The sequence below is a fragment of the Euleptes europaea genome, chromosome 3, assembly GCF_029931775.1.
Source record: "Euleptes europaea isolate rEulEur1 chromosome 3, rEulEur1.hap1, whole genome shotgun sequence".
Lineage (NCBI taxonomy): Eukaryota > Metazoa > Chordata > Lepidosauria > Squamata > Sphaerodactylidae > Euleptes > Euleptes europaea.
In genome coordinates this window covers 51186390-51211467 of record NC_079314.1, presented here as the reverse complement: position 1 = coordinate 51211467, position 25078 = coordinate 51186390, and the positions used below count along the sequence as shown (strand labels likewise).

Sequence of the window (25078 nt, the reverse complement as noted above, 5' to 3'; positions counted from 1 at the left end):
ATGCTGCTGAACCCAAATAACTCCGTTAACAGTACCATTTGTCCACTTTAAAATAGATTTTTTGCTCTTTGGTCTATTGTATATACTGAAACATAAGAAAATAAAATCAATCCACGCAGTCTAGGGTGCAAGAAGAAACTCTCTTTTGCACCTTAGTGTCCTCCTGTAGACAAAAGCAGTCTTCTCTAAGGCTGTTTGGGATGAGTACTCTCCACCCTGGCTGACTCTTCAGATTAAAACTTGACAACACATCAAGTCCAGAAGCGGAGCAAAACGCAGATGAGACGTTAACCGTGAACTGTCTTTGTGGGTTTGTTTTGTTTTTGTATTGCTAATGCCCAAACATTTCTCTTATATCTCTATTCCTTAGTCCAGTGCTCTTTAGTATAATAGAACAGACTTTAGCTCCTTACGTAGAATTATGCTGTCTTTTATGAATTACAGAGAAACAGACAGTCGGACGGATGACATAGAATGTATGATGATCCACAGCAGTGAAACTTGACTAGGGAATGTAGCCCACACAGAGCCTAAAAACTCCTACAAGGCTTCTCTGTTGTTGCATTTGTCAGGAGACCTGTAAGTCAATAAGAACAAATGAGTCGACACCTTCATATTTATCAAAATTAATGTAAAATAACTTAACTGTTTACTGATTCCGCTGCCATCATTTCCAAGCATATGAAAACAAAATTTCTCCCATCTGGCCTTAACTATGCAAATGTTTCCATACTAACATTTAAAAAACAACATTATTAAGGAAGACAGAATAGGAGATAAAACCTAAAATGCAAAAATTTGGGAGTAGATAATTTGGTTTGTAATCAAGGTTCATATGCTTTTTTAAGATGCAAGGTCGTGCGCCTATTATTTAGTACACTAATTTAATCAATGCTGCCCTCTAGTGATATCACCACTAAACATATATTTATGATACATATAAAGATTTTAATGACAGAAATACAATAGATGAAAAAGCAGCGGTAGGATTAAGTGACAAAAAATTAAGATACACAATCAATATCTTGCCATAGAGATAAAAACTGCAGAAAAGCTGGCAAAAGGAAACAAAGAAGGAGAAAAGGTGAACACCAGAGGAAAAGCAAAAACAAACAAAAATGATTTACAGGAATAAAAGAAAATAATCTAACAATAACAGCACGGTACCTTAAATTTCAATTCATTAAATATACTTTGGTATTGGAAAAGATTAAACATGTGTCATGCAAATGTGGACTTGAAACATTTAAATAATGTTTCCTCTGATATTTTCATTTTTCCTAAATGTTTAGAATATATTCTATTGATGGTTATAGATTATGAAATGGCAAGTACTATCAAGCTATACAGAGAACGGGATCCATTTTAAATAATTCAAACAGAGTATTAAACTTACATTTAGAGGTAAATGAAAAGAACATCTGCTCCCAGCAGTTCAACAACAGCTCAACAAAAATTTTCATATAAGGCACAAGGTTTATTTGACAGTGTTCTCCTTTGAGCCTCTCACCTTTTCCAGGAAAACACACCCCAGAACTCTTGCAAACAGCCTTTCCTTTTCGGACTAGTGGACAGACTCCAACCCTCATGACCTTAGACAGGCTGAAGGCAAAAAACCTGGTTATTGTAGTATTTCCCTATTTGATGTATATACATTTACCAAAAAAAACAAAAAACACCATTTGAAGTTTTCTCTCCAATAATCTTCGCTCCTTCCTTTTTATTCATTCTCTGCATATGTTTATTTCCACTATGAAATTAAACCAGCATCACCACACAGTCCCTGAAGTTTACAATCAAAGGCTTATTACCTTTGAAATCAATAACACTGGGTGAAAAATTCAGCCAACATACCTGTTTCCTGAATGGCCCACTGAGGACTGTAAGCTCAGTTTTTCATATGAAAATTAAAAGCTACACTAACAAGTGCATACAAATATGAAGCTGATGGGTGGGGCTGGCAGCGACTGGTTTGAATGCCAGCTGCCAGCCGGCCAGGGCCACCGGCCTCTTTTCCCACTCGCTTTCCCTACTTGCTCTCTTCCCCGCCTGTCAGCTGTCAGGCGGGGAAGAGAGCAAGCGGAAGAATCCCATTGACTGGTTTGAACGCTGGCTGCTGGCCAGTCAGGGCGACAGGACTCTTTGGCCTCTTGCTCTCTTCCCCACCCATCAGCTAATGGTCAGAGAAGAGAACGAGTGGGGAAAGAGGCCAGTGGCCCTAGCTGGCTGTCGCCGCCGGCCCCGCCCATCAGCTGATGGGCGGGGCCAGCGGCAATGACTGGCTTCCGTGTATAAGACAATCCCCAATTTTGGGGCAAAATTTTAAAGAAAAAAATGTCATCTTATACACAGAAAAATACGGTAATCCAGTTTTACGCATTTACTCAGAAGTCTGATTGTAGTCAATAGCACTGGCTACCAAGAGCTACCCCACCCTGAACCTTTGAGTGTGGCCCCCTGGACTTCTATCTCAAGTCTGGATCCAAAGGCACTACTACTTATCAATATCAGTTTCTACCATTATATCTTCCAGAGTTGGATAAAATGCATACTTTGCAACTCCTGAAAGACATATGACTTACTTCAACTAAATGACCTAATTATGCCTGTTTAGTTTGTAAGCCAATTTAAATATCATTGAAGCAACAAAACATTGATATCTCAAATGCTTCTCATGCAGTTTCTTAGCTTCCAGTTTATGAAACTTGTTCTGAGACAAAAACAAAACAGAGATGTTCATTGTTCCAACTTCAGCCCCCAGGTGTATTTCTTTGGAAGCTTAATCGTTTACTTACAAAAGAAAATCTTACAAAAGAAAATCTGGAACAGTTATTAACTTAATAACAAAAATATTTTTATTTATACTATACTCAGTGTGGAATCAGAATATAAACAAGCATGGAACCCCCAGCACTTGTGGGAGTCACTTCATTTCCCCCTGTATCCTCTTCTCCACACTTCCCCCTAATTTTTTTCTTGGCAGCTCGCATATTCTCACCCTGTTCCCTGCTTCCTTCTCTGCTTCCCACTCAGCGATCAACTTTTCTTTTATTTGCCCCCCCCCCTGCCATGTAGTGGGCACCCATTGGAAAATCAAATTTAAAGGAGATAGTAATTTAGAAAGTCACATTTCTACCTTTGGTATAAAGCAAAAGGTTCAAAAGATATAAAGCTGAATGGAGTTTGCTTAAAATGTATGTCTGCTATTTCTCTGGTCAAACCTTTAAACTTGCTAAACTGACAGACCTTATTGATGCAACTTTGTTTATGGAACATCTTGTTTGGAAAAGTGTGAAATATAAAGAACAAGAAGATCTGTGAATGGGAACTGAAGCTTAGGGTCCTAGAACTGTGACATGTGACTGATAAAGTATAGATAAGAAGGTAGTGGTCTCCAGCTGAACCATAAAGTTCCAGTTGAGAGGACACAAGAAAACAACATCAAAAGGTGGTAATAAATACGTAAATCAATGCTGTCAACATTCCAACTAGGGGTAACCTAAAGTGCTCATTTAAATACTAGAATCCCTACCCACAAGGAACATTTTATTGCTTTCACAGAACATGCTAAAGACAATTATGGGATGCCATCTCCAGCACGCATGTGTAATGTATGCAGAGACCAGTAGCCATTGTACTGAATGGCCAAAATGAGAGCAGGAGTAGACTGGGAGGCCAAAATAACCCTGGAAAGGGCCCTGCCCCCTTTCCCATGCCTTTTACTGATGAAAACCCAGATTTAAAGGCTGAAAATACTGTTGTGGTTGCTTAGCAAGCCACATAATAGCAACTGAGAGCATTCATTTCTTAAAGGTATAGGCTCTTCTATTTTTAGAAGAGTTTTAAACCCTCAATATTTTTTTTTAAGATTTCAGATTTCTCTGCTAATCTGCAGCTTTGATCAGGTTTGTAAAAAGATCTGTCTTGTCCGTTCACTGGCCATGATGAGAATTAGATATATTGTTTCTGTCTTAGTAGTGATTGCAACCATCATAAAAAGTGAGAATTGCCTTGTGAAATCAGACCAAGATCCACACAGTCTAGCACTATTCATTTTCAATTGATGCCTCTAGCACTTACAAATAAGGCACAGGTGAGAGTGACTTCCTGTTTCTCATCTCTGACATCTGGAAATCTACTGCCTCTGAACATAGAGGTTTCATTTCATTCATGGCTACTATCCACTAGTGTGTGTGAGTGTTCGTGGATTCTCCATTAAGTTGTCTGATCTTTTTTAAAAGGCATCAGTTGCAATCCTAAGGACACTTTCCTGGGAGTAACACCCATTGAATAACAGGACACTTTACTTCTAAGCAGACTTGCTTAGGATTGCTTCCCTCTTATGATAGTGAATTATATAGGTCACTTATGAATTATGAAAATCAGTTTTGCCTTTTGTGTGCCTTAAGCCTGATAATCAGATTCATAGTTTGACCCTCAATTCTACTATTTGCAAAGTAGGAAACAATCTCTCTTCATCAATTTCACCCCTGCACCCATAATTTCATAAATCTTTAATTTATGCCCTTAGACAACATTTCTTTTCCAAACTAGTTATCTGGATAATGTCAGTTACCCTTCTCTGTTTCTTTTCCATACTTGTGGTGTGCTCCTTTTTGCAGTCCCTTCCTGTATGAGTTGCTTGGTGAGCTACTGGGTCATGCACATACAAACAGTTCACCTCCCATTCTTGTTAAGAAACACTGGGTCAATATAACCATGATGAGCCGAGAGTACTTTTTTTAAAAAAGGTACATAGTTATGAGTCACCTATTCTGTTATTAAGCACAGGTCCACACTTACCTGCGGGCCCTGTTTGCTGGGCCACGCGGGGGGGGGGGGGGGCTCAGGTTGGCTCTGGAGCATATAGCCGCAAAATGGCGGCAAGTGGGAAGCTTGCCACAGCTGCAGTGTCCTTCCCGGCAGAAACTGTCCCACCTGGCGGCTTGGTCCCTGTGCCTGCTCCCTGATTCAAATGGGCCAGTCAGTCCCTGGCTCGTTGGGGGTGGGTCCTGGCTGGCGGTGTAAGCAGCCAGACCTCTCCTCCATCAGTGGGATGTAGTTAAAGGCACAGGGTCCCGAAACTGGCATTACAGCAAAGCACTGCTCCACACAAAATGGATGCCTCTCAGTGAGGAATCCATCTTGTGTGCTTGTCAGAGGCAGGAAGGAGTTGGCAGCTGTGCATTTTCCCATGGCTCAGGGAATGCCAAGCTGGACAAAGGGGCTGACTAATCTCCATTGTCTTACTCTAAGATGATTCAATCAGCGCCCTGAGCAGACCACTAATTGCATTATCAACACCCATCCTGGCAATCACTTAGTACTCAGGAGAATACTCCAAGATTTCTGTTGCCCTGAAATCTCATCAAGGGTTCATACCTGTAACTTTCACAACCATCAGTCACTACTCAAGAGTGGAGTAAAGGATGTGGAGAAAAGGATGCCAAAAATGTCCGTGCACATTATTATGGACCCAGCCATTGGATCCCAGAAAAGACACAGGAGCAGCTTCACACAGAATTGAATCTACACCGAGGTCTCCTTTTCATACACATGGCATTGCTTTATTTTAAATGGAGATCAGTATAGGTATATATAACTGTTGGGACACAGACTTCCAGGGGAACACGGCTTCCCTTTAGCATGGCTTGTCTGCTTGCATTACATCTGCTGCTCAGATAAGAAAGAACGAGAGAACAATTTCCTTGTGGGAAGAGTTAGCTGGCACGCTAACAACAGGGCTTTTTGTAAACAGACTTTTTCCTAATTATTTTCTTTAAAATTGACATTTTCTGCCCAACCCAATTAATAAGTCTTTTTTTTTTTTTACGCCTCTTTGCTGTACAAGAAAGCTACAGCATCAATCCTATTGGGCTCCTTATCTTTAATGTTTTGGAGGGTTTTTTTTTTTTGCTACAATGCACTTTTTAAAATTTTACTTCCAAAGAATCTCCCTTTAATCCTTACTCATATTGCATAATGCTTTATTTTATGGATATCCAAAATCAATTGGACAAATAAACTTGACTGTCTGTTGATCACACAGAGTAAGTTTAATTAAGCCAATTTACAGCTAAATATTTTTAAGGGTGCTGCCAAATAAAGTTAATGTAAAATGTATGCTACACCAAGATGTCTGTTAATTTCCAGTCTCCATGTCACAGGGCTTTTCCACATGGGTATTTTTCATCAGTTCTGGCCCCATAATGCTTCAGTTTATCCCAATTTTCACATGTATTTTTGCGCCTTTGGTTTTCACTTTTAAAAAATTCTCCCTCCCATTTTTCCCCAGTTCTTTTGAGACCACTTTTACCCTGATGTTTTTCTTGAAACTGAATTTAAGTCTGCTTTTTCCTAGTGCATAATGTCTCTACTGGTTTTCTTTGTCCCACCCACCTCCATCCCATTTTTCAATGATTGAACTGTCATCATTATTAAACCACTCCCTCCCCCCGTTGAGTAATTTCTGTGTTTTTTAAGGCCCTAAAATATTGATGTAATGCTGTAGTGTTACAGTGATAGTTAAAGCCAGTTCTCTGAATTCCCAGCTTTCATTAAAAAGGAAGAAGTAAGTCTAGACTTCCGCTAGAGACGCTGATCTGGAGCTCCCGAGGGACCCAAGAAACATTCAAATTTGGGGTGCACCCTGCACCCCTACCCAGCTCCTAAATGGTGTACCGGGAAACAGGAACTCTCCTGCAGCCTTGAAGAGCGGTCTGACCCCCATTTTTCTGAGAGAGGAAGACTCTCGGGGAATTGGGCGCGGTCCCGCCGGCATTGAGGGGAAATACAATACCACGAACGTTTCTTTGGAATCAGGCTCAGAACTCCCCTACCTATTACCACCTAAGCAACTACATGGAAGCAAAAATACCTACTCTTCTAAAATCTGAGTAAGTTACAAAACTCTTTTGTTTTACCTGGATCTGGAGGTTCTGAAGGATTGCCAAATACATCTATTAAATCTGTGCCTCCCCACCTGATGTATAAATGACTGTTAGAAAACAAAAAAAAAAACCAAATAAATCGGCAGGAATGCTATCAATCTGATCAGTGGGTAGACATAACAAACAGGATCTTTTGAAAGACATTACAACTACCAACCAGATACTTCAACGCTGAAAGGGGAGGGAGGAAGAACCCCACCCCCTCCTTAGGTGCCGTCTTTCCATCTTCAGTGCCTAATGCCATCGTGAGACTACCATAGATCGTGAGACTGGAAGTGTGGCTCCCTTGTGTAACTGGCAAATAATTCCCAAGTTCCTGGACAAGAGGAGGTAACGGAAGGTCCACGGTCCTGCAACCTTTTTGGGTATCTCCTGTTCTCTGCAGCAGCTCTATACTAGAGTGTTTTCAACTTGATGGTATTCTAACATTAAAGTACTACCCACAATACAAGAATCCTGTTGAATTACCTACAAACTTTTTTATTTTTTGGTGTATTTGTCTGGACTTTACCAACTAAGTTTCAACAAAACCCTTAAAAGCAGCAAGCATGGAACGTGCGATCAATCAGATGGATCATCTACTTGTCATGATAAACACCCAATATCAATCTATTAACCAAAAACTGGATACTATTCTGGATGTAATTAAAGACATAAAGGACCAAGCTACTACAATGAAGTCAGACATGAAAGAGGTGGATTCTCCAATTGAGAAGACGGTTGAAGATCAGAAAATCCCCATAAAGGAAGTGGAGAGCCAGGATAAACAACTAGATGCTGTATCCTCTCAACAAGAAACTGCAACAGACCAGCTGCTTACAATGGATATGAACGTGAGAGACTTTGATTTCTGTTTTTACAATTTGCCTGAAGAATTCTTTGATACTAGCTTGGAGGCTTGAAGGGTGGAAAGGCTGGAGCTACTGGGATCTCTCTTTATGATTTTGGAATTGAAGAAATTACAATGGTTTACTATGAGAACTCTATGCTTGCAGAGGGAACTTTACCAACAATATCCAAGGATGCTCTTCGGTGTTTGGTGTTAATGAGGAAAAGTGGAAGACGCTGGAAATTCCAGACAAAAGGACTGGCCAAAAGAGTCTAGATTTTTTGGAAATAGACAAGGAACTGATTTTGGTCTGATTTTGGTAATATTGGTATAATTTACTATATTAATACATCAGAAAGACAATTTATAATGAATAGGTGTTGGGAGACATGGAGGGTTTATGGAGAAACTGTTTTATAAAATAGTTAACAATTGTTACTTATTGATCTAATCCATTTACTATCATTGAGATTTATTAACTTTTTTTCTGTGATGGTATTAATTATTTTCTAATGATTATATTCAATGCTATATCTTTAAAACTGTATGAGATTTAGTTTAATGAATGTAATTAAAAATATTAGGATTAGAATTGTTGATACCAAAGAGTATACAAGTTTATTAATGGATGAAGGAAGATGTAGGGGAAGTCTTGATTTATTTTTTATTCTTTTTCTTTTTACCTTTATATTAGATATACTTTCAATATCAACATAATTTTTGATGGTTTTTAACAAATGTAGAAATGTATATGCTAACTTGTTTCAGAAAAATAATAAAAATTACTTTAAAAAAGAAGAAGTAAGTCTCTATCCTCTATCCTCCCAGGGATATAAGGAAAAAGGCATCTCTCTGAGAGGAAAGGAGATGGAGACTTACTTTTTTTCTTAAAAATGAAAGTTGGGAATTCAGAGAACCTGTTTAAACTATCAGTACAGTATCAGGAGCCCCGAGGCGCAGAGTGTTAAGCTGCAGTACTGCAGTCAAAAGATCTGCTCACGACCTGAGTTCGATCCCGACGGAAGTCGGTTTCAGGTAGACGGCTCAAGGTTGATTCAGCCTTCCATCCTTCCGAGGTCGGTGAAATGAGTACCCAGCTTGCTGGGGGTAAAGGGAAGATGACTGGGGAAGGCACTGGCAAACCACCCCGCAAACAAAGTCTGCCTAGTAAACTTTGGGATGTGACGTCACCCCATGGGTCAGGAATGACCCGGTGCTTGCACAGGGGACCTTTACCTTTTTACAACACTACAACATTACAGTGTTATATCAATAAAAAAGAAAAGGGTTGATGTGACACCCCCAATAACAACACATGCAGAAGGCCACATGCAGAAGAAAAAAAAAACTCACTCCAAACCTGTAAAAATGCACAGGGAGGTAGATGTGTGGAAGAACCTCGGCCAAACCAATTCCAATGCTTTGGTCACATTTACCAAAATAGCCAATTATTAAACTGTGTGTTCAAAATTTATCTTTAGAGAATAGAATGTTTTGAGGAAGTGTTACTACACCTCTGTTAAGTATCATATTGTTACAAAAGTAAACTTTACCACTGGCAACAGAAAATGGAGCAATACCTAAGATGTTTCACATATTAATCAAATCCCACAGAAATTAGAGAAGCACATTTCTTCTGAAATTGTGACTGGGACAGTTTAGTACTCATTGCCTTCAGAGAATTGGAGGCATCAGACTTTGGGGGTGGAGAAAGAGGAAAGAGTACTTCCTGCAATGTAGCCAATAATAGGGTTGAGGACAGAAAACAACTTAAATCTCTTCCCTTGTTTGACATGCTTTTTTATTTTTATTTTTTTGCTCTGGTGCTCCCCACCCTTCTCTTCCTGTGACAGCAATGTGGGCTGAGTAGGAATTTATTTGGGTCCATGATTGGTCAGGATAAGGGACCTTTTTTCACCTGCTTCACATTTGTTGTTATGATGTTGTATTATACAAATTTGCCTGATACTGAGGGGTTGGTGAGGCCCTAAATGGGGCTGGCACAATTTGTGTCGGTTAAGAGCTTGTTGTTTAATTAGAATGGCAAGCACCCCGAGGCATCCAAGGTTGGGATGAAGCACCCAGACCAGCCACTGATGGCTGCATAATCCCAGAGTTATAGGGTGCTGCGTATCAGCCCTTGAACTTTTACACTGTATGTTTGAGGGGGATGGGGTTGATGGGCATCATCTCTCTGCATAAGTCTGGTATAGGTAAGGAAAAGCAAAGCTGTGGCCTGTGGGCCGTGTTGAGCCAGGGTAGCTTGCCCAAGTGCTGGCAATCCCAATGGGACAGCCACTTAGGCATCTGCATAATGGGGAGAGCACAGTAATGCTGAACACCTCACATGAAAGTAAGACCTCCCAAAATCCAAGATACTTCTTTCCAAGTAATGAGTTTAGACTTAAGCAGGTAGGATATTTCTGCCCAGTACACTTCATACAGTGGCAAACATCATGCAGTGGCAAACAAATGTATGTCACTGCACACAACCACCAGGCAGACACGGATGAGTCTAAGAACATAAGAAAAGCCATGCTAGATTAGACCAAGGCCCGTCCAGTCCTGCAATCCGTCCACACAGTGGCCAACCAGGTGCCTCTAGGAAGACTACAAACAAGATGACTGCAGCAGCATTATCCTGCCTGTGTTCCACAGCACCTGATATAATAGGCATGCTCCTCTGATACTGGAGAGAATAAGTGTGCATCATGACTAGTATTCATTTTGACTAGTAGCCATGGATAGCCCTCTCCTCCATGAACATGTCCACTCCCCCCCATGAAGCCTTCCAAGTTGACAGCCATCACCACATCCTGGGGCAGGGAGTTTCACAATGTGAACATTGATGTTTCATTGCATTGGTCTTCTGTGCTCTTTTGGGATTTTATGTTCATTGTTTTTCTGGAAAATATGCATTTAGTTATATAATTTGCTGTGATACTTATTATGACATTTCATGTGTGTTTTGCTGAATAAGCACTGTATATGCATAGTTCTCTCAAGTTGCATGATTGTGTGCTTATGCAATTTGGGTTCATTTTAATTAAATACAATCAAAATTTAGCACCTCAGTGTGCCATTATGTAAGTCATCACTAGCAGCAGCTGGTAATCAGTCTGTCATATACTTCTTCTGAGAAGAAGTGAAGGCTGATGTCACATGTGTATGTCCAAACCAAAATATAGATATGTGTGTAAGAGAGAGATAGAAGAGGGGTGTTGGATGAGATGTATGGTGGGAGGGAAGAAAGAAAGCAGGAATAATGCATTTGTGTGCATCAATGCAAGCATGACATTATTGTTGCAAAGGTAAAGGAGCATCACTTCCAGGGAATAACAGAGCCATCATGAAGGGGGGGAGTGGAGCTGCTCAGGAGCCGGTGTGACTCCTATGCCAGCGTAAGTGCCACTTGCGCTGTGTGGGCACAGATGCCAGCACAGGGCCACTTACACTGGTTCTGGGGAGATGCATAACAGTGTGAGGATTGGGTGCCAGTGCTGCCTCGCCAGCTACATTTTTCTGGCACAAGGCCTCATGTTGGCAATGGTGTGGGCATTCCCAGGGCAGAACTGGCACCCTAAGTCCTTTTGTCCCAGGAACACCCCTTTTTGAAAGCAATGAGTTATGGCTGCAAAAAGGCAGGTGTAGCCCCATGGAACTCTATGGAGTTCCATGGAACTCTATTTAGAAAATGTGTTTTTGTTTTGTCAGCAAGCTGCTGTGGAGGCAGTGTGGCTGCACCGTCTACGGCCGCTACAGACCTCCCCCCTTAAGACTGGGCTGTAATTCTGTAGCTGCGTGTGTGTGAAGTACCTTCAAGTCGCAGCCGACTTATGGCGACCCCTTTTGGGGTTTTCATGGCAAGAGACTAGTAGAGGTGGTTTGCCAGGGCCTTCCTCTGCACAGCAACCCTGGTATTTCTCGGTGGTCTCCCATCCAAATACTAACCAGGGCTGACCCTGCTTAGCTTCTAAGACCTGACAAGATCAGGCTAGCCTGGGCCATCCAGGTCAGGGCATTTCTGTAGCTACTATATACATATTCCATAATCATTTGGCAGTACCAAAATGAAGAACAGTAAAAGGCACAATTGTGTCCAGTCTGCAGCGTTGTGCCAGTGAGTTAGTAGATCAATTTGGCAACAAGAATTTCATGAGCAACACTTCATGAGGAGTTGTAAGCAATCCCTTTCCCTGGTATGTGTACCAGGGCCCTTGTTGAATATACATTATCTCCATTCACATTTTATATGTAAAAGGTATGCTAAAAACTAGTTGGATTCTGCTGATGAAAGAGGGTGGAGGGGTGATCTCCCTGGATACCTCTCCTCACCAGCTCCCCAACCCACATAGCTTTTTGCCCCCCAACCCCAGAAGTGCCTCATAGAAAGGCTCCAGGGGAAAGGGAAGACAGTAAAAATCACCTTTTGTGAGTGGCATGTCAAGAGATTCAAACCCAAAGTGTGAAGCAGCCTTAATTCAAGGAGAAGCAGCACAAAGAAAGGGCAGCTACTCAGCAGTACAGATGGGGGAAAATGAGGGTCAGAATCCTATTGTCTAAAAAGCTACATTTATTTTCCGTAAAAATTCTGTAGCCATAATATGTTACTTTGGCAGGGGGGTTGTTATTGATCTAAAAAACCAGCTATTTTCTTCAGTAGATTAATATTTGTTTAAAGCCCCATTTGCACTCTCCAAAGACAAGCAACAAATACGTTCTGGGTCCTCTTTCCATTTGCGAAGAACTTCTCTATAGCAGCCCATGTACCAACCCCACCCTCCACCCCCATGCTGCTCATGTGACATCCGCGGAGAGGCCATGCTAAAGTTTTGTTAGCTCTTGCACTACTTTTGTACAATGTTAATATTAATGCAAATTTTAATGGCCAGATGCATCCATGCCATTATTATTTCTCTTGTACTAGTGATGAGAACAATCATATAACAGAATTATTATCAGTTTCTCTTCAACAAGTGTTACCCCCCCACACACACACACACAAAAACACCTTTTTTGGCTGAAATCGCTAAAATTACATCTCTCTTTTAAGGAAATTCTTTCCAAAGGTTATATTCATCTAAAGAAAGAGAAGCTGTAATTTTGCTTGTTTCCAGTCTGCATTATAAAAGTATCAACCATGAATATCTTTCTACAAAAAAAGTTTCAAAATAATGTATTCCTTTTTAAAATCAGTTGCATACAAATTCATGGCTTTGGAGCCACCGAGGACCTCATATCCCTTTAATGTACTTGAAATAAAACATTTATTAAAATCAAAATCAATATTCTTACTTGATGCAATTTCTACAAGGGTTGCTAGAACATGTGTTGGTGGTTTTAAAGTTTCTCTCTAGTGAATCATGTTGTATATAAGGGATCTCATAGCAAAGATGACTAATATTCTCTTCAACTATATTCTTATTTTGGAACAGTTGAATACATCCAACAGAATCTATATATACACAAACTTTGAGACCCCTTAAAGGTACAGAAAAAGTGGAGTATAAAAAGCAGTTCTTCTTTTCTTGGCTAGATTGAATGTTAACCCTTCTATGGTAATGCAGGGCAGAATTCTGAATATACCATACTCAGACAGGATCTGCCCTTGCTCTTCTGGCTCTATTGACTCATTAGTCCATGCCCTTTTGGAATGCCGCTTTTACGAGGAACTTCAATCGCACTATATTTCCCCCCTTTTAATATACAAATCCAATGCCTCTGTGACTGACATAATGCCTTTTTTACTAAGCTATAGGGATCCCAAGGCTACATTGTCAGTGGCAAGATTTGTTTCAATCCTTATATCCCTCCAACACTAGATATATGCTGCTCAAGATCAACTGATCAAGGAGCTTCTAAGGGATAAAAGGAAAGGAAAAGGAAAGGTTTCAGGAATGGGCTGTGAGTATTCATTTATTTCTCCTTGAGATTATCAATTGGACTTTACTTTTGCTGGCTTATGTAATTATGTACATTACAAAACACGAAATACAGAAACTGCACTTGTAATTATGATAGAATTACTTTTGAACATGTATACAAGCCTTCCTTAGTCTCCAAAATAGCAATCATTATATCCAGTGAGACCTCCCTAGTTGAAAATTTTAATTTGGTGGTTTATTTGTAGAGTATTCATTCAAGTTTGGTCTAATCTCTTGTGGAGGAAATGCCACATCAACAATGAACGCCTACTGAATGGTACATTAGATGACTTGAAAGTATGCTTTACTATTGTGCCAGCTTATCACTTTTAAGATATATGATTTGCATTAGAACAAGGGCAGCCAACAAAAGGTCTTAATCCATTTGTTCCAGAATTTGGGATATGGGAAGAATAATGTAAGTGATAAATAATCTATACTCATTTTTTATCTTGTTAATGTGTTCTTATGGTTCAAATGATGCATGTATGAAAGAAATGGAGTACACACACACAGGCATGCGCGGTTTCTTCAGTGATGCTTTCACAACCCAACAAACTGATAAAGTTAATCACAATCAAACCACTCACATCTACTAACAGATGTCTATTAAATTTCCCCCAGTTGCCATTGCTGTTTTACTTAAGTGAAATTGAAGGCAGTCTTCAAATTAATCTGTTTTTATTTTAAATACAGGGAAACTTTGTTATGAAGCAGTCTAGTCATCTCCTCTCTAGGTCTGGATGGAACAAACTCTGTATGCTAAGATAAACTACCTATCTTAAGGAGATTCTTTTTTATTACCTTTTCCTCTTTCAAATTTAGAACTACAGTATCTGAGGAGCAATCAGTATTAAATAATACATCAGATCCACAAGTTGATGTACACATTAACATTGTCCAATTAGTCTTTGTGGAGCTCTTTGCAGTCTGGCTGATCTGCATGGCCCTCCAGACTCTGTATTAATTGCTGTTACAGTTTGTTCTGCTGACTGAATAGCTGAGTGGTCGAGTCAGAACTCTGCTAGATCTTGTAGCAAGACAGGCCTAATCATAGGTTTAGTACCTCAGATCACAGCCAACATCAACATGAAACTCCACCCCCTTCAGCCACTTCTCAAAACTAATGGGGCTGAAGTGGTCCAATCAACCCCAAGTAAAGGGCACAACACCCTGGAGTCCTACCTATATGTGACATATGTCTAGGGTTGCCAGGTCCCCCCCTCCATTGGTGAGAGACTTTTGGGGGTGGGGCTGGGGCAATCATGTGGTCACATCACTTCCGGGTTCACCCCCAGAAGCGCCACATTGCCACGGCCACTTTAGCACTCAAACCCCCAAAATACTGGCATTTGGGGGGGGAGTCTGAGTGCTAAAGTGGCCACGGCAATACAGCGCTTATGGGGAAAAATCCGAAAATGACATGACTGCATTGTACATGGCCGCACATGCATGAAATCCCCGCTCTGGAGAAGCCCGGTGGATTCGTGGGCAATTGCCTGCCAAACCCCCCCACCTAGCAAACCTACGTATGACAGGCATTGAGACAGGGGTCCCCCAACCCAACTCAAACCCACATGTTCATCACGAGAGTCCTTAAAAACTGCTCCATCACTCAGTGAGGTTTGGAGCACTGGGAGAGGGAGGAGGAGCTTTCTCTCCTGCACCATTTTTCTGAGTGGAAAGGGCCAAAGGGCCCCCTATTTGCCTCTTCCTCAGGCTCCATGCCGTTGCTCCCAAGACTCTCAACCCCTCAGGGACTTCCATTTTTGTCATGAGTTGTTCCCCCTTTTGTACACATGTACACCTCAGTGTGTGCCTAGGACTGAAAAAAGGAGCCTGAATTAAAGCGAAATCAAAGGCAGTGAGCCATGCCAAAGAAGGAAAGGAATGCAGGGCAGCTCCTCTATCAATCATGCATAAAACCCATTTCCTCAGGTTATTAATGCATTATGTTATCCAGCATTGTTTGCTCAATACAGGCCTCCATTTGTTACCAGTACTTGCCTACTAAAAGACCTTGGCCAGCTGGTACATGTCCCTTCCCCTGGGTCTGTTGAAGGGTCTGTGGGGGCTGTTTTACCATGCTGTCCCTAGTTAGAGCTCAAACTCACCAATGTTGTTAAAACTCTTCAAATGATTTGCATTCTCTCCAAGTACTGCTGTAAAACCTCTCTCTCATGTTTCATTCTTCTTTTGAACAGCAAAAGTTCTTCAAAATTCTGTGTAACTGAATCATATCTTGCCATCTTATCCTTCTTTGTGCTATTAAAAACATTAACTGCTTCAGCCCCCAAAATACTCAGGAACATAGCTACTTTCTGCTTGCCTTCTTTTTCGTCACAATAAGCTACCTTCATGCAGTGATCAAAACTTTAGGATTGTATGCATTGCAAATGTGTATGTGTATAAAGTGCCATCAAGTCACAGCCGACTTATAGGTACTGTCAACATAAGTAGAGTGCACTCACTTGCCACCTCTCCCAATAGGGTTGCTGGGCAGTGGGAGACTGGAGGGGACAGCCATCAGCAATAGCACTATACCACTTCTGGGAAAACATGGAAGGAACATCCATCTTCTCTAGGAATAACTGGAAACTTTATGATAAAGCCACAGAAATTCCAACGATCCCTAAAGAATACTGACACCACTTCCAGGTTTTCCCCAGAATTGACATTAGGCTATCAGCCTGATGACCAATTTTTAAAAAATTATCCTGCTGCCGCTCAGAGCAGCGGCAGGAAACAGGAGTCAGAGAGTGGGATACCCCACCCCTGGTGGGGACCTGGTAATCTTGTTTCTCAACTTGCCCTGAGCTCAGTTTCTTGAAGAGCTAGGGTTGCCAGGTCCTTCCTGGTAACCAGCGGGTGGGTGGGGGGGACTTACTGGCAGCAAGGGGAGGCCTAGGCAGGTGTTGCTGGTGCACACCAGAAGTGATGTCATCATGATGCAGGATGGTCTCATATTTGGGCAAAAACTTTACGGGAGAAGCCATTTTTAACCATAGAGTTTTTGCCCAAATACCAGGCTATTCAGTGTCACCACAATTATTTCACTTCTGGTGCATACCGGAAGTGAGGTTGTCACATTGTCGGCAACACTAGCCTAGGCCTCCCATGACTTCTGGTAAGCCTCTCCCACCAGCCAGCTGATTGCTGCTGTGGGTGGATCCCGGGGGCAGGAGATCCCCTACCCCCAGCAGGGGCCTGGCAGCTCTAGCACACATCCATGAACACAAAACTATATTTGTATAGACTAATCTTCCAAATGTTCCTTACTGATGTGAAAACAATGACTGCCTGCTAAAAAAGAGCCTGACAATTATTGTTATTATATACATAAAATATAGGAGGGGAGTGCTTATAAAAGGAATATTAGGAAAATTTAAAATACCAGAAAAGTATAGTCAAAGACTTGATTGAAATTAGTATGAAATTCAGCTTCTCACTCCCCACCTACTTTCTCAGCTTTTTAATGTACAACCCTCTTGTCTTCTGTTAACAGAAATTGCTAGTTATTCTGACAACACAAGAAATACCAGTTTCTGAAAATATCAAATCATTAACACAAACAGCATGGAGACTGCAATTCACATAATTTTATATTGCCAAATCATTTTCTGCCCAAGAAAAGGGAAGCTTATAAAAAAAGAAGTTTGGGATGCGCTAATTTTGAAAGTCTGTTAAAAGAGAAATTTGGGGAAAAGTGACTGGAATGAACTAATATATTGTTGTAGATCACTTTCCCATATACAGTATTCTTTTATGAAATGTAAATTGCATTGTCTCTGCTGTTTGCTTGTTCTTATTGTTTGCTAGTTATTTGGAGCCAATATGCAAAACTCCTTCTCTCCCCATAAGTAAAATCAAGCTACCAAGTTATTCAAATTTTCCCATAAACAATAGGAGAAAATACATATAAAAATATGGAAAGTAGAAGGCTAGAATGGATGTTTATGCTTGCTTTTAATCTGTCAAACAGATTAGTCTTGGCTGCTGCTGATTTGTTGTTTATATGACTTCATTGGTTATGTGTGCAATTTTTAAAAATTGTTGTTTTATACAACACTGTCAGTAGGAAGCAGGACCAGTAGGGGTAAGAGAGAAGCGACTGCTATTTATCACCCTTTCCCCTTGAGGAAGCTTCTGCTTCTCCTTGGCTATTGGCAGTGGCTTTTTAGCAGCCCTGAAGAAAAACTCCAGAGAACAGAGGACTTTTTACCACCGAGCACCATTTCTCAGCGACATCTGGTGCTTTGATACAATGGTGTCAAAGGACCTAAGGACTCCATGGAGCTATGTTGGTCAAGTACAAATTTTAAAATCAAGAACACTTACTCAATGGGTGTGGCCAATGCCATATACAAGTCTTAGAGAGTATGAGACGATAGTTTAGTGTGGAGGATAATTTTGCCCTCTGAATGGTGAACAGGTACACACTAGCTAAGCAAAAGAACTCTATTGGAAATAAAGGGGGAGATTAAGAAGGACAACAATTTATAAATTATCTGTTTATAATGACATGAAGAGTTCTACCATTGTGAAAAAAGAGAATAGAACTCTTTCCAGATACTAAGAATTCATTTTAGGATGATTTAAGAATCTCCACTGAGAAAGGTAAGGAGCATTGCACTTTAGGTCTCATGTTATTTAGAATGTGACAAATGTGTTTGTGTGTCTGTGTGCATTTTTCTTGAAATCCTATGTTTGTGTGTGTCTGTGTGAATTTTTCTCCAGGTCTTGCGGTAGATCTCTTATTTGGAAGTTGAAGTTCAAGACGTTCTTCCCCACCCCTTCTCTCACTATTGATATCATCAAAGACCAATCAGAGAAATTCATCCATCTTAGGTCACTATGTCCTCACAAATTAGGTGTGTAGACTGAAGGACTGCAGTGTTAAACACACTTTGCTTTTTAAAAGCTGGCATGCCACAGAGCAGGTTTATAAGCTTACCCTTTTCTCTCATATGCTAATACTTAAAAGGCAGGAAGATTTTGACATGGGAACACTCAGTCATGTGAACCCTTGCCTATAATTCGGAGGGCAGAAGGTTATGATTATAAATCTTTTTTAGTTGTTCATATCTTCTCATCCTGAACAAGATTTGTAAACACCTCTCATCTTGCCTCATTATGACCTGTGACTCAATAAATAAGTGTCTGCACCAGCACTTCTCTCAAAGAGCTGAATCTCTGCGTAGGCAGTCATCAGACTGGATGTGCAATAGTGCATTTTTCTTTTTGGTGTGAAAGTTTATGCCTTTTGAAAAATCCATAGAGGGTAAGCACTTGATAATGCTCTAAACGAATACCCGGCCAAACAAAGCTACTGTAAGGGAATGTGACTACTAATACCAAAACACAGGTTAGAAACATTGGGGGCGACACAACCCACAGATCTCAGCTTCTCTCTTAAACACATACACACTTAAACTTCTGGTATACAGGAGAGCCAGTAGAAAAGTATATAGGAGGGAAGAGGAATTCTGTTGTTGGTAGCAGCTACTTTTTTTTATCCTCAAGTCACAGCTGATTTATGGCAACTCCATAGGTTTTTCAAGGCAAGAGTCCTTTGGAGATGGTTTGCCATTGCCTGCCTCCATGTCACGACCCTGATATTCTTGGAGGTCTCTTGTCCAAATACTAGCCAGGGTTAGGGCTGAGAGTATGTGACTGGCCCAAGGTCACCTAGCAAGCTTCCATGGCACGAGTGGGGATTTGAACCTGGGTTTCCCAGCTCCTAGTCCAACACCTTAATCACCACACCACACTGGCTCTGCAGCTACTACCAAAATAGAACTGCAGGCAAAAGAAGGGTTGGGAAGGAGGAAGATTTTAAAACAACCAGTCCACCTTGGCAAATTTCAGCGTAGGGAGACCAAGGTAAAAAACGGATGTAGAAGAGGGTAGTTGAAATAATCCAGTCACTGACAAGATGTAAGGCACAGACACCTATTGAATAAAGAGTTCCTTTGATATTTTATTTTCAGGCTGTTCATTTGCCACAAATGATGTCAAGTAGGACCCTGTGGACTGGCTGCCGAGTTTAAAAGTTAGGTGAAGCAGAACTATGGATGAACGGATTAAAAACAAACTGCAAAAAAGCAATCTTGATGAGATCCTACATGCATCAACTGCATGAAGATTTTTTTCTGTAGTGTTCTATTGATGCACACAAAATCAAATATCAATATCACACAAAAGAATCTTGTTATACAACCATACACAGTATGCATCCATGCTTTGTTACAAATCTTTCCAAACAGTGACTTCCTACATTTCTTAAAACAGAAATTGTAGAAACATACTGAGACAGTCAGCATGAATTAAATTAGGAATATGGTTTGCATTTTGTTCCTTGCTTGTTCTAATGGCAGGTATCTTACTGACCTTAGTAGGTCATAGAACAGCTACACAGATGAAATGTAATAAACTGGGAAGGCAAACAAGCCTGAGGGGAAGACAGAAACCATGATTCTGAAGTGGCACTGTCATTAGTCAAATCCAGTGAGATTCACTATCTGCTGTTTATCATGGTGTATTTCTGAATTGATAATCAAATGCAACAGATCAATTGCAAGAACTCATTAGCATTTAAACATGTCCTCTGTTTTATAACAATGTTTGCATAAAGCATGGGGGAGATAAAAGCTTGTTCCTTGCTCAGGAGTTCAACATTGCAATCACCAGCTTGCTGCTGGTGAGCAAAGTGGAACATCAAGAATCCTACATTCTTCAATTTTAATTTTGAAGAGAGCATGATACTGCAGCTTTCAATTTCTTCAATTCATGTGCGTTATTCTCTATCTTATGTTGATGTATACACTAATAAAACACAGAAAAAGTTCAGTCTTGTGATTATATGTAGGCTTGCACCAAGAAACTAATCAGTGAAACTAAGAGGGAGTTGAATGGTTAAATTCTCTATTTTTCCAGTGTGGCCTAATCTAAATTAGGTCAAAGTGTATGGGCAGTTTAAAAGTTTGATGATGATCTGTGCTCTCCATCAGGTCTATTTTGTTCCTTGGGGCAACTGATCGTTAGAACAGATTTCTTTCTGGTAGGTTGTGGGGAAGTAAGCTCTCAGTGCTGTTCAGTCACTGGCCAGTAACTGAAGCCAGGTTGGAGTTCTGCTAAAGACTGTGTTCTTTCTGGTAGGGAAACAAGGAACACACCTTCCTTACTGCTCTGGCTGATTACCAAGGCCAGAATGTTCTTCCCATCACTTCTGCCCTCTCAGAGAAATTCTGTGTGAGGCGGCCATTTATTAATATGGAGTGCATTGTGTGCATCAGTAAAATACCACACAAACTAGTTTGCCAATGCTTTGGAGAGCTAGGGTGAACAGTACCCGAACTCTACTGAGCGGGGGACTTGCCCATGCCATCATGTTAGTCACAGAAGAAGAATGTACTGTCGAGTTACAACCAACTCATGGCAATCCCATCCACAGGGTGTTCTGGACAAGAGAGGAGCAGAGGTAGACTGCCATTGTGTTCCTCCACACAGCAACCTCAGTTTTCCCCGGTGGCCTCCCATTCAAGTACTGACCATGGTAGATCCTGCTTAGCTCCCAACCTCTGTCAAGCCTGGGCTAAGCTGGGCTATTTAGGCTGCTGTTAATCTTACAACCCTTTCCTGAGCTTTTGGCATGTAATAAGTTCCCCGTATGCCAAAAGCACAAAAAGAGCCTTTAACTGGCTTTTTTCGGGTAAAATGGGTCAAAAAGCCCCATAGAGAATAGCAAGGCTGTGTCTGCAAAAATGCAGGTGCAGCAATGCCATTCTCAACGCTGGCATCTGGGGCTGAAAGGGAACAGGAGGCTGCCTAATGGCAGCTCCTCCCCCCGGAACGCCCCAAGAACGCCTCCCAGGATGCCAGAACGCCCCCGGGAAAGCTGGCACTGACCTTTCCGCTGGTGGGACGCCGGCAGAAGGCCCTGCCGGCGTTCGGGAGGGGGTGCTGCTGTGGCAGCATCCGGAGACTGGCATCCAGGCCTCCATGCCAGCGCTGGGGCCACTAACGTCGGTGTAAGTAGCCCGGACGCCGGCATGGAGGGCCTTCCTAGCCTCCTAAGAGCTTTCGCTCTTAAAGGTCAGGAATGCCCCTAATAGCTGCCAAACTTACTAAAAAATTGATCCCCCTGCCATTCTGCCTAGTTCAGAAGGAGGAAGGAGGATGCCCTTATACCACCATTGCCTGCATCTCTAAGGAACCTTGTGTGATAATCACAGAAAACACCCCCTCTCCCTTGATAGAATGGGTCTGGGTCTTTGGTGTACACTAGTTTTGGCCAAAGACTGGGGAAATTTGTAGATCCCTGCTTGATATTGCTACTGTGATACATTTTTCTTCCCTTGCACTGTCTTGGTCAAGTTGAAGAAAAGCTAGAAGAGATTTTAAAAGCTCCAAGTTGTAAAGAAACTTTTAGGTGTTTACTCTACATTCTTTTTTGGAAAGGGTACTTCCCTGGGGAACTACTGCAAGCACAAAGATTTTGCAGTTATAAGAATACACCTCCTAATACAATGGCTAGAGTCTGAAGAACTAATTGAAGTCCAGATGGCATGAGTAGGTTAAAACCCAGATCTTTCCATCTGCATGACAGTGATAAAGTTTTGCCTCCAGAGAAAACACATGCTCAGAATTCCTGAATCTCTGGCTACAAAAATAGCCAAGGTGCACAAACACACACAGCCCACACAAATAAAACAAAAAAGATGCAGCCATCTTGCAAATAAATTAATAGAAGGTGATAGTTGCCAGGAAGTTGCCTAGCATCGAGAACAGCACAGGCATGCTATTGTGTTCTGAGAGAATTAAGGCTTCCTCTGAGGAAGAGAACCTGGAAGCAGCAGAGAGTGAAAGGGAAGAACCACAGCAGGCAGAGCAGGCACAAAGAGATGAATGTTCCCCATGTCTACAGCCATCCAGGGCAGGGGACTCACCTGCATCTGACAGAACCCTCCACAGCCTCTGGAGCAGCGACGAAGGAAAAGTAGATCAGTCCTACTCAAGTGTAGGGGAAGTGCTAGATTGCAAGCACAACTAAGAGCATTGCCAGCTGACAACAGTGAGCTCCTCTGACAAGGAGTGCTGAGTCAGAAGGACCAGCAACAGCTGGTTCTTCCTAGGCTTATTTAAGCAGTGGCTTGCATCCAGATGGGTGTCGAAACAACTTGCGCTATCACCTTGTTACTGTGGAATGCTGTTTACCTATGACTCTGGACTGACTCCTCTATTGGACTGTGTTTGTACCTTGGAAGTAAACTCTGTGTGCCTATGACTTTGGACTGACTCCTGATTATTCTCTTGGACTGAGTTTGTACTACTTAGAATGGAACTCTACAGATAAACCGGCTTTGACTTTGGACCACTCTTGACCCTGCTTCCCTGCCTCTGGCCCTGGGATATGACAACAGGACTTGGTCCCTTTAAAGGGGTGAGAGGTGTTGCACAGACATGGTGCCATGCCCCTTCCTGCCCTGGGATGTGAGAAGAGCTGGCCTCAGCCCCCAAGCCTTCTGGCCCCTGGTTGTTTGTGCCTGCCCTATCATGGCCCAGTTGCTGCAACACAACACCTGCTGGGGATGCTGCTGGCATAGGGGCCACAAAAACCCAGCTACAACCACTTTTTCCTGCTGGTGGTTGCCTAACCAAGTACATACTTTCCTTTGGAGAGCTCATGTTCTTAAAATAGTGTGATGTATATTTTTATTATTTTTAATTTAGCAAAAGTGCTCATGATTGGTGAAGCTTGGCTTTTAATATGAGCCTTCTATAAACACAAAAGTGCAGAGGTTGGTATTACATTAAAACAATATAAAGCTATTCTGGCAACACCTTGTGCCCCGGCTTTTACATATGAAATGACCCTGTGGGGTTTTCAAGGCTGCCTGGGGCACTGGCTGTTCCGGTGTCTCCCTAAGATGCCTCTGCTGATGGACCCCCAGTGGTGTCTCCGCTTTCAGAGTCACCTGCAAGGGGAAGGGCAGGCCTCAGCAACTGATGGGGAGGGTGAGGGCAGAAGAGGGAATGCCCCCCTGCAGGGATAAGCGGGTTATAGGACCCCTTACACTCACTGCACAACACCTCAATGCTGCAGCCATCCACTGCCACGACTGGTATCACTGCCTGCATGATGGCCTCAGCTCCAGGTAGGCCCTCCGCCACTGACGGATCATAAGCGACACCCTGGGCCATGAGGGGAGAGAGCATGAGTTGGGCTGGGCTGGGTTGGGGCCCAAAGTCCTTTGACTGCATTGAACACAGCTCCCTCTATCTGCAGCCACCTGTGACTTGAGGCAAAACAAACAGAGAATAATTTTGGGTTGCATGTGTATGCAGGAAAGATCTAGGCAGGTCTACTAAGGAACCCTAAATACTCATAAACATAAGCACATAAACTCTATTTTTATGTTTTTAACCTCATTTTCCAGTTTTCAAAAATCATACTAACAGCTGCAAATAAAGACTTTAAAAAAAAAAAAAAGGAAGGACAGGATGAAGTTTGTGATAACAATTACAAAAGAGTACATGCCTTCAACATATTTTCCGACCATGTAAGGAAATAAATGTTATCTTTGCTTTTCCTTACATTACCCTTGATGAAAGCGCATAACATGATTACATAAATATTTTATATTCTTGTTTTGTTGTCTCTCACCTCCCCGTAATCTTCAGTACAAAAAAAGAAGCAATATCAGCTTCCTTCAGTGGAAAAATAGAAAATGTTGTGAAATGATGGTGGATGAATGAACTTGTGCATTACAGAATAATCTGGGGCAGCTCAAACATATAAAGTTGGTTGCTATTGGAACAGAAGCACACTGTTATGATGTACCACCCTGGCATGTCTCTGTGCCTTTGGTGGCTGCCCATGAATCTAGCTATTTTTGAAATTAGTTACCAAAGGGGAGGGAGGGAGGAAATCCTTTCTCCCACAGAATCAGAAATTCATTACCCCTATATTTTATAATTTAAAATCTTTAATCAATGTTTTGGAAAAAAATTGAAAGCAAAATTGAAAGCAAAATTGAAGTGAAATAGGATGCCTTAAAAGATACAAGTGGAGACCCACAAGAAACTTGTGGGGGTGGCTACAAATTAACATTTATAGAATGGATACTAAAAAAAAAAGGACCATGGGTGTCACACATATGGCCCATGGTCCGGATCCAACCCCTTGAGAACTCTTATCCTGCCCACGAGCCATCCGAGGGAGCCATCCACCCACCCCGTCCCAATCTGGGCTGGTGAGTATGCTATAGACTTGCTAGCTGAGGCAGCTACCCCTCCCTGTTTTAACATTCTTTGATAATTGACACCAGTCTAAATGTGTCAATTATCAAAGAATGTTAAATAAAAGAAAATAC

The 25078-nt window shown here is 41.6% G+C and overlaps 1 protein-coding gene across 3 annotated transcripts in view; it reads right to left on the bottom strand.

Moving 5' to 3' along the window:
- Positions 1–314: 314 nt before the first annotated feature.
- The window catches only part of TAFA5 (TAFA chemokine like family member 5), a 365774-nt gene continuing 341010 nt past the window's right edge, over positions 315–25078 (bottom strand). For 2 of the 3 annotated variants that reach the window (XM_056847211.1, XM_056847213.1), the window contains exon 4: positions 315–577. In XM_056847211.1, the coding sequence (XP_056703189.1) occupies positions 569–577 (9 nt within the window). In that variant the 3' untranslated portion in view covers positions 315–568. Of the gene's footprint in view, positions 578–1529; positions 1603–25078 lie in introns of those variants that run through there. The other variant, XM_056847212.1, reaches the window with a different exon arrangement.